At 35.8% G+C, this 10672-nt stretch overlaps 1 protein-coding gene across 1 annotated transcript in view; it reads left to right on the top strand.

The window, feature by feature from the left end:
* The window catches only part of LOC128870454 (protein pangolin, isoforms A/H/I/S-like), a 191099-nt gene extending 181888 nt beyond the window's left edge, over positions 1-9211 (top strand). Inside the window, exon 5 of the mRNA XM_054113120.1 lies at positions 8951-9211. Coding sequence (XP_053969095.1) covers positions 8951-9083 — 133 coding nt within the window. The 3' untranslated portion in view covers positions 9084-9211. The remainder of the gene's footprint in view (positions 1-8950) is intronic.
* Positions 9212-10672: the final 1461 nt, after the last annotated feature.

A 10672-nucleotide genomic window follows, 5' to 3' on the forward strand; every position in this document is an offset into this window, starting at 1 on the left:
AATAAAAGACATCAATGAAACGAAAGCGCACGGTCCGGTTAACTACCATGCACTTAATAAAAACTTTTACCTCGTAGGGTAACATTGAATTTTGCAGAAGTGGACCATAGAAAATATAAAAATAGACAAAACGAGGACATAAAAAAAAATCATTTCAGCTTTTTGCCCCAAATTCAAGCTTTTCTCACGGGGTATCCTATTAAAACGCATTAACTGTCCGCACACGCCCCATATACGCTTATGTAAATGCTCACGTGTTACTCTACCAACCACAATGCGAAGAGCTTTATCGTACCACCGCTTTACCACCCTTTTTTATAACTGCCAGAATAAGTTTTTTTCCTTTTAGTATGTAGTGCTTTATTGTTCTTTTTTTATACAAAAATGGGTGTACGAATTTAGTTTCCTTTTGGTTTGCGTGTTTTTTTTACGGTTTCAACGTTTTTTTTTCTTTGTTTTTACTTCTATATCTTATTTATTCGTTTCTCTACTTTTTGTTTTCGTTATAGCATACGCCATATTTGTTTTATATGCACCCTTGCAGTTATTCAAACACCCTTAGCTCCACCTTTGCGTGTGTGCGAGAATGTAATAGTTATGTTATTCAATCATTCTCTCTTTTTTTATCTCGGCTCTTTGCTTTTACATACTAGATGGTATGACATAGGAAATTGATACCGTTGCTGTCGGCTCTGCAGCTATTACCATTGAAGATGTATCCACTCCTACTAAAACCCTGTACTTGTATCGCTTTCTCAACATTACTATTAGTGCTCTCTTTCTGGAAACCCTTACGCTCAAAGAACATATATGAGAAAGTCCACGCTTACTCAGCTGGATAGGAAAGAGAGGTGCAGGCACAAAGTCAATGCCACGAAAGGCTAACGACATTACCGTCGCACTGTGGCGTGTATTCGTGAGAAACACAGGCAAAAATTTAATCCTATCAGTAACCTAGAAGTGGCATGCACAGTGTGAAAAAGAATTACGTAACGTCTTCCTTAAAATCTTCCTTGACGGCATAGCTATCAATTATGTGCATATGGCTAAAAATCTCGGAATCATTTCCAACCAAAGATTAACTTAAATTAGTCGTAGGTAAGTTGTACGGAATGGCGGCCGCCGTAGCCGAATGGGTTGGTGCGTGACTACCATTCGCAATTCACAGAGAGAACGTCGGTTCGAATCTCGGTGAAACACCAAATTAAGAAAAACATTTTCTAATAGCGGTCGCCCCTCGGCAGGCAATGGCAAACCTCCGAGTGTATTTCTGCCATGAAAAAGCTCCTCATAAAAATATCTGCCGTTCGGAGTCGGCTTGAAACTGTAGGTCCCTCCATTTGTGGAACAACATCAATACGCACACCACAAATAGGAGGAGGAGCTCGGTCAAACACCCAAAAAGGGTGTACGCGCCAATTATATATATATATATATATATATATATATATATATATATATATATATATATATATAAGTTGTACGGAATTTTTCGCTCGCTCTGGACTACGCAACACTTTACTTCTCTACGCATTCGCGTTCTAATTGTTAAACGGGGCAGCTACTCCAGCATTTTCAAATATTCCATTTTTTCTTTTGCTTTAAAAATTCATTTACAATGTAAAGAATATCTTTTGAACGTTTTAAGCTTAAAGCTAGTCTAAAAAGTCCTTATAAAGTCATTGAAGGAATGAGCGTCGAAGATGAATAAGAAAGAAAACTTCAATCGCGTTCGTCTCGAAATACGTGTTTTTCCGCGCTGTCGAATATAACTCAAAAAGCAATCAAGATATCAATTTATAATTTTACAGGGATATTTTCTAACATATTGGCCTTCGCATGTACCTCAAATTTTCTATTAATTATCACTAACAATATTGTTTTGATCAAATTGTTTATACAAAAATTGTTTTTTTTTTCTTTTACACTTCAAGTTTTCAGTTATCTTTTTGTGGTCATTAAAAATAGGTAAGTGCAACAAGTAAAAATTAGGTAATGAAAAATTTGTGTCTGGTTGACTGCAATTGATTATAAGAGGCTGTACATTCCACGGCGCAAATTAAAGCAGCCACGTTTAAGCAGCTGTAGCGCCGCCATTTTATTTTATTTGAAAAAAAATTTGTATATTCATTGAAGCATGAATATTAATATGTAATTTATTTTAAGATAATAAATACTCTGTGTTTTTCGCAAAAAAAAAAAAAAGAACCACTCGTTGGCTGGGAGAGATACCCCCTTAAATCAAATGTTATGCCATCGTTATTACATGTTTGCGAAATCTTTGTAAATTGTGTTTATGCCTGTAGTCAAACACTTAATGCAACACTTCATTTGAGCGAAATTTCTTACCGGCGAGCATTTTTTAAACCTTGCTTACGGCCAGTAGACGCTGGGAGCCAAATTTGTCGAATACGGCGGATGTGGGAACAATTTTGCCATTGTTTTGAATCATCAATACGTTCTTGGTTTTGGTCAACAGTAAGCAAACGGGCCACCTACTTTGAACCGAGCTCTCTCATAGTCAAATGCTCATGCAATATAAACCCAACACGTTCTTTTGATGTCTTCATGATGTCAGCTAACTCACGCAACTTCAGTTTTCGATCATTCAAACGATTTTGTGGATTTTTTTGGTTTTTTTTTTTTTTTGGTGTTGCCGCCAGGAGAGAAAGGATTTAATCTATTTAAAAAAAGTGGAGTGAAATCCTATAGCTCTCAATTAGAAATTAAAACCGTGTGATTAACCTTATAGTCTGTGTACAAAGTGTCGATTAGATATAACGCAATCCTTCGATAAAGTCTGGCGTAAACCCTGCTATGCAAGCTTAAGTAGGGTTTACCGCACAACTGTTCATAGATCATACTTGGAAAATATACATTTTTTTGTTAAAGTAATTAACTAACTAACCTTCACGCATTTAGAGCAAGTGGCCACAAGGAAGTGTTCTAGGCCCCGTCCTGTATACTTTGTTCAAGGCAGACCTGCCACAATCAAAGAACACATATACAGCCACTTATGCAGATAATACTGGCATCATAGCCAGGAGTTCCCTGGCCTCAATTGCTTCTGATTACCTACAAGAAATTCTTAACAGTGTTAGCGACTAGATGGAAAAATGGCGCATAATAGCGAATGGAAGCAAATCGACGCAGATAACATTCACACTTCGAAACAGCTCATGTCCTGCCGTATCTCTTAAAGCGTTCCAATACCTCAAACAGATAATACCAAATATTTAGGTATTCTATTAGTTCGGCGTTTTACTTTGCGATCGCATATACTTTTAAAGTGAAAGCAGCTTGGACTGAAACTGCGATCAGAACCAGTGGTTAATCGGCTACAATTCAGCAATTGCACTAGGCAATAAAGTGCTTATCTACAAATCCATTCTGAAACCGATATGGACGTACGGTGTTCAATTATGGGGCTCAGCTGCAAAATGAAATCTAGAAATTATACAAAGATTTCAGTCAAAGGAGCTCCGCATGTTTACGACAGTTTTCGAAGAAATAAACAACCGACTTGCCACTCATCCGAATAACCGAGCAAACAGCCTTTCTAAGATAAACTACTCTTCAAGATTAAAAAATGTCCGCCTAACGATTTAATGCAAAGATTTAAAACGTAAAATACGTAAATGCAAAAGTTATAAAATTGTAAAATATATATGTACATTAGACTTGCCGCAGCTTGTATGGAGAAAAATAAAAATTGAAAATCCAAAAGTTTTCGGGTCGTAAAACATGAGGTTAGATCCAATAAAGAACGGTATATTTTTTCAGCCCGATCCGATGATGTCTAACCGTGCCCATTTGATCCCAAAGTATGGAAAATTTGAAAAAAATCACAATTTTTACTAATTTTTTTTCGTTTCCAATTTTTTTGTTCGAATCTTATATTATATTTATTGATGTGTTGCGATTTTAATTGATGATCTTGTTTACTTTATTGCGGTATGGTCCAATTTATATCGCGAAAGCCACCTGACAAAAGGCGCTTTCAGCACACATAACTGATTAGTGATACGTGGAAAATATGTCACCGTCAGTTGAGTAATAGAAATAGTGTGTTATGAACGGTGTGTTGAGCCAGCTGCTGAATGAAATAATTATTTTTAAATTTTATGCAAAGGTACTTTTTAAATAATTTTTCACACTTCATTATAATAATAAAAATAAAAATTTGTTTCATAATCAACACTTTGGTGATCACTAAGCAATTCATCAACTGTTGTGTTCGCTGAATACGCTAAAAGTTTTGAATTTTTACTCGACATTTGAATTAGTAGGCTTTGACATTGCATTCTTATTCAGTGTGAACTTTTTTTTTTCAGTTTCAATTGTCTTATGCGTTTAATAGTACAAAAGTAACTAGATAGTGAAAAAATGAGTTCAAAATCATTATCAGGCATTCCGAAAAAAAGATTACGTTCTGAGCAAAAAATATTTCCTGTGGGTGAATGTGAAAGTGTTATTTTGGGGGCCAAGTTGCCATCAATGAAACAGGTACTCCAATTATTGTTTTACAAAATGAGGCACGAAAACTTGACTTTGGAAAGCAGTATGAAATACACGATTGGTGCCACGATTGAATTTTGGGAAAAAGCTAAAATTCCCACGGCGCAAGAAAAAAATTGTATTAAAAAACTTAAAAATCCTTACGAGGAATGGAGAAATTTACAAAAACATTCCAAGACTCCTAACGAGAAGTGTCGTAAAAATGAAGCAGAGTTTAAGGATAAAATTGAAAACTTCATATTTGACATTGCAGCCATGGATGCCCTAGGTATAATGAAAATGCAGGAAGATAAAGACTTTCTTTTGCTCCAAAGAAATAGAGGTCGTCCAGGTAGAATGTATGGTGCCGATACTGTACTCACAAGAAAAGAAAAACGCAAAGAGTAACGAATGGAAGAAGAAAGAAAGCGCGTTGAAAAGCATTTAGTTCATAGTAAGTTTATTAAAGTTAAGCTTTACTGGTTCTTTTTTTAAATATTTGATCCCATTTGAAGCTAATTATGCTCTTGAAGTCACTGATATCGAGGATGCTGAAAAGGATATTTCAGCTGGCGAAGAAAATGCAGCAAAAGATATGAATGAAGGCGAAGATACAGACGGAAGTATCATTAATTTACTACCGAAAAAGGCAAATCGAGGAAAAATTAATTTTATTGATGATAGAATGCTTGCATGCATGGACAAATGTAACCTCTCAACAAGAGATGCCATGCATTTGGTGAGTCCAACGGTTGCTGCCTTCATAAATATTATGCAAAATGTTAATGGAACGCCGTCAATAAAAATGGAAGATTTAATTCTTAATCGAACAACATTACATTCGATGAGGAGAGATTATCGTCGCAGACAAGCTCAAAAGATTATTAATGAATTCAATGTAATGGTTTTACTGAATATTTTTATAAGATTTTGGATTCTTGAAGTCTCTTTTTACTTGTTTGTAGATTCCCGACGTTTTTGTCCTTCACTGGGATGGAAAGCTGCTTGCAGAAATCCGAGGCACAGAAAAGAAAGATAGATTGTCTCTCGTTGTCACAGGAGAAAATATGGAAAAACTGCTGGGGATACCAAAAATTGAAAGTTCAACGGGAGATGCAATAGCTGCAGAAATACATAATTTTTTGTGCAAGTGGAAGCTCGATGATTTAGTGGAAATTGTATCATTTGATACAACAGCTGCTAATACGGGAGTTAATAATGGAGCAGCGTTCTTGCCTGAAAAAAGGTTGGGCCGAAATCTACTTTTCATTCCCTGTCGTCACCATGTCAGTGAGTTGCTAGTCAAAGCAGTGTTTGAGCTAAATTTTGGCAAATCATCAGCACCGGAAGTTCCCTTATTCAATCGTTTCTCTAACAGCTGGAAAAACATTAATTCTAAGTCATTCAAAAGTGGAATATCGGAAAATGAAGTTCGGAAAGTCTTTACAGTAGCTGAAGTGGAAATATTTAAGAATTTTTGTCTAACTGCATTAAATAGTCACCATACTCGTGCCGATTATAAAGAATTACTACAACTATCGTTGCTCTTTGTTGGGGAAGACGTACCAAATTTTTCACAAGTACGGCCACCTGGTGCAACGTCACACGCAAGGTTTATGTCGAAGTGCCTATATTGCTACAAAATGTTTCTGTTTCGCGAGCAATTCGTGTTAACGACTTCAGAGATAAAGAGTCTAAGAAGCGTTTGTATTTTTTTAACCTGCATCTACGTTCCATATTGGTTTCGTTGTGTGGATCCTATAGCTGCCCCACAAAATGACACTAAGCTCATTCAAGATGTGATTGTATATTTCGATAAGAATGTATTCAATGCCTTGTTACATAAAATTAAAAATCATTTATGGTATTTGTCGGAAGAGGCGGTTGGCCTTTCATGTTTTGATGATCAAATTCCTTCACATATTAAGCGAAAAATGGTGGAAGCAATTACTAGCGATAACCAGAAGAAAGATGCTGTTCCAAAGAGAGTTGTTGCAACAATGTCAGAAATAACGCTTCACGGCAGCAAGAATATAAATGATTTTATTTCATCAAGAACTAAAACATTCTTTACCCGCTTAGGAATTGAAACAAGTTTTTTGGAATCAGATCCTTCAACATGGCAAGAAAGTAACTATATAGCGGGAAAACGAATTTGTCAGCATTTGTCTGTAGTTAATGACGCTGCAGAGAGAGCATTGAAATTGATCACAGACTACAACAGATCGCTTGCTTATAATGAAGAAGATAAACAGTACTTACTGCAAGTTGTTGAGCACTACAGGCAATTGTATCCGTCTTACACCAAAACATCTCTCATTAAATAGACAATCTAATTCTTTAATTAAAATTTTATTAAATTAATAAATAAATTATATAAATAAAGTTAAATTATATATGGGGCATTCTTCGCCAACCGGACACCCCCATCTGCCCAGAACAGTTTTTATAAAAAAAATTTTTCCCTATGCCGAAATAAAAGCTTATGTCATGTACTTTAATTTGTCATGTGGCACTTTTTAAATATTCAAGATGGACGACGAATATTGACAAATATGTTGGAAGCTTAACAAAAGATTCGAGTCTGCAGCACCAGTACCAGAAATACTAAAAAGCCATTCCTTCCAAATCTCAAACAAAAAGGAAGTGATTATTAAAAGATTTTCCAATTCTCCAGAAGAAAAAAAAGTTTTACTGTGAAAAAAATCCTGTATTATGAAAAAAAAATTCCAATTTCAGCAATTTCCTTCAATATTTATATTCAGCAGCGAACCCAGAAACCCCCGAGTATCATGTCAATATTCGTCGTCCATCTTGAATATTTAAAAAGTGCCACATGACAAATTAAAGTACATGACATATGTAAGCTTTTATTTCGGCATAGGGAAAATTTTTTTTATAAAAACTGTTCTGGGCAGATGGGGGTGTCCGGTTGGCGAAGAATGCCCCATATATATTAAGTATATACATATTAAATTAAATTAAATTATATAAATTGGAAACAAAAAAAAATTTGTAAAAATTGTGATTTTTTGAAATTGTCCATACTTTGGAATCAAATGGGCACGGTTAGGCATCATCGGATCGGGTTAAAAAATTACACCGTTTTTCATTACTCCTAACCTCATGTTTTAAGACCCGAAAATTTATGGATTTCCACAAAAAAAAAGTAACGGCCAGTCTAATGTACAAATGTTATATGATGTTCATTATTAAGTAAGGAACTCCACTGAACAGACACACTAGAAGAGTGTAATGAAGTGGTAGAAAAATTTGAGCAGTACTTGCATACCAACACTTTAAGCAACTAAATAAGTGAGCAAACAAAAACTGGTGATACAACAAATAATCTCACCGATGCACCAACAAGTGCAAAGTTAATAGCAAATCCAGTTGCCTCTACTGATGTAAACAATAACAGTGAAACAAAAACAGACACAAATGTCAAACATCAAAACAATAGTAAAAATATTCCCCCTATAAATACATCTGATATAGAATCGAAGCAAATTATAGGACTTATAAAAGATGGTTGAATTCACAATAAAAAAATATAAATAAAACAAATTAGCAATTTACCTAACAAACATCGCCGACTGTAAAAGAGTTCGAAGATACTTAGAAAAATCTAAAGTTAAATTCTATTCATATATGTACTCCTAAATGTTTGAAAACAAAAACCATATTAATGAAAGGGCTAAACGGTAACACCGATACCAAAGACATTAGGAATGAACTTTGCAACTATCAAAATGATAACCTTAAAATCCTCACTGTTACACAATTCACTATTAAAAACTCAACACAACAAAAAATAAAACCACCAATTTTTATAGTTCAAATAAGTGCAAAAACCAATGTTAACGAATTGAAACAAATTATAACCATTTTATACCACTGCGACCGATACAAGCAGAAAATTTAATTAAGAAAGCATAACCTCATTGCTGGAAGATAAGCACCACTAAAAAATTAACGATCAAAATTTACTACTGTCAGAATTAGAAAATACAATGTTATCTCTAAGTAGACAAATTATGACTCTTCAGAAGCAGCTCGAAATACAAACTGCACGAGTCGATGCAATATGTAATCTAGTAGACTCAGTATGAATTCGCAATCGCATTTAAAAATAGTTTCCATTAATGTTAATTCGATCATTAATATAAATAGAAGCATAGAATTAAGTAAGTTCTTAACAGATAACAATCCAGACATAGTTTTACTGAACGAAACCAAACTAAACGCAAAGCATAAGCTAAAATTTAATGGATATAATTTAATAAGGAGAGATAGATCTAGAAGAACTACAGGTGGAGGAACTGCGATTTTAATTAACAAAATATGAAGTTTGCCAAGGTTTTTAATTATAGAATAGATTCCCTTTCTTATTTAGAAGCTTGTATACTTAAAATGCATATGCCCCCGATTAATATCATTTATCTAATTGCAGCTTATTATCCATCAGGAAACAACAACTATGCATTCAAATCAGAACTCAGTGTAATGCTGGAAACAGTCACCGACGTAAATGCAGTCCCCTGTCAGCTGTTGCGATCAAACTAATGAGAGCCCTATGTAAATGAAAAATTACTTCCCTTCCGTAACGTAGTATCGTAGATTTTATCGCAGGATTTTTGAAAATTCCCCTCAGGATTGCTCTCTCACCACACAGTGTTGCCAAACAGTACAATTCGAAATCATTTACAAAATAAACTTGGAAACATTTTAATATTTGTTAAAATAACTTAAAAGCAATGTTGAATAATGTTAATTATAGATCAAAGAACTATTTGCATTTGTTGGTTTTTGGCTTTGGTTTATTAAACAATGAAAAATTGTAACTGATAACGCGGATGTGTGAAAAAGTGTGTAAGTAAAAATATCAATGGTAAAATTGTGTAGATACAACCAAACACATACGCACACAAACCGATGTATTGTGTAGATATGTAACTAAAAAAACGCAGTTGTTCTCTACGGGATGGGTTTTGCTCAATTTTGTGCTCTTTTGGGGCTGTGGTAAAAACGATGTTGAATAATGTTAATTATAGATAATTTTTTTTTTTTTTTTTTTTTATCCGAAGGGGGAATCTTACATAGATACCGTCAATACAGACGGCATGCACGATTCATACTGATCGCTAAGGGTGCACCTCATTCGGGACCACGCACCGTCAGTATTACTACTAAACTGGACTTGCGAAACAGTACACCTACGTACTAAACCCTAACTCCGACCTCTGTAGCTTTAGTTTGCCCTGCGGTACCGCCGTTTAAGCATTGCATCGCAGGGCAGAGCTAGCCATTATGGCTCTTCAATTATATTTCTCTCTCCGTCTACCCTACATAACTTCTTTGTCTTCTTTCCTTACTGCGTTCCCATTCCTTCTTCCGCAGTTCCTGTAACGCATTTGCGGACCATTCTTTCACCTTGACCCACACCAACTTCGACTGCAACATGTGATCTACAATGTTGCCCGGGGTTATTTTTCTTTTATGATTTCTTCAATGCACCTTCTTTCAGATGCGTATCTTGTGCAGGAGAAGAAGACATGTTCCACGTTCTCACTACCGTTGCCGCAGAACGAGCAGTCAGCTGCGTCCTCGTGGCCGAGTCTTTGGAGATACTCTCTATAGCATCCATGCCCCGTCAGGAACTGTGTGAGGTAGTAATCTGTGTCACCATGTCCTCTCTCAACCCAAGCCTGTACGCTTCTGATAAGTTTATGCGTCCATCTCCCTTTTGTCGCTAGGTCCCAGCGATTTTGCCACGCAATTATGCTCCCCCGTCTTTCTTCTTTACGCTCTTCCGCCGTTAATCGCCTGTTTAGGCTTTTGGCTTTGTCGTACACTCTACCCAGTTCAGAGGCCATTATGTCTGGTGGCATGATACCCGATATGACACATACTGCTTCAAACGACACTGTCCTGAAAGGACAGGCAACTCTAAGGGAAATAATTCTAAAAACTATTTCCGCCTTTTTCGCGTTTGTTTTCTGTATCAGGGTGCTGCATACATGAGTGTAGACTGGGTAACTTTAGCCAGGAGCGCTCTTCTACTCTGAGTAGGACCACCGATGTTGGCCATAATTCTTGACAGTGCCGCCGTCACCATGGCTGCCTTTCCGCATGCTTTTTTAATGTGCTCCCTGTAGCTTAGTCGAGCATCGAT

This window comes from Anastrepha ludens, chromosome X (genome assembly GCF_028408465.1).
Source record: "Anastrepha ludens isolate Willacy chromosome X, idAnaLude1.1, whole genome shotgun sequence".
Taxonomy (NCBI): Eukaryota; Metazoa; Arthropoda; class Insecta; order Diptera; family Tephritidae; genus Anastrepha; species Anastrepha ludens.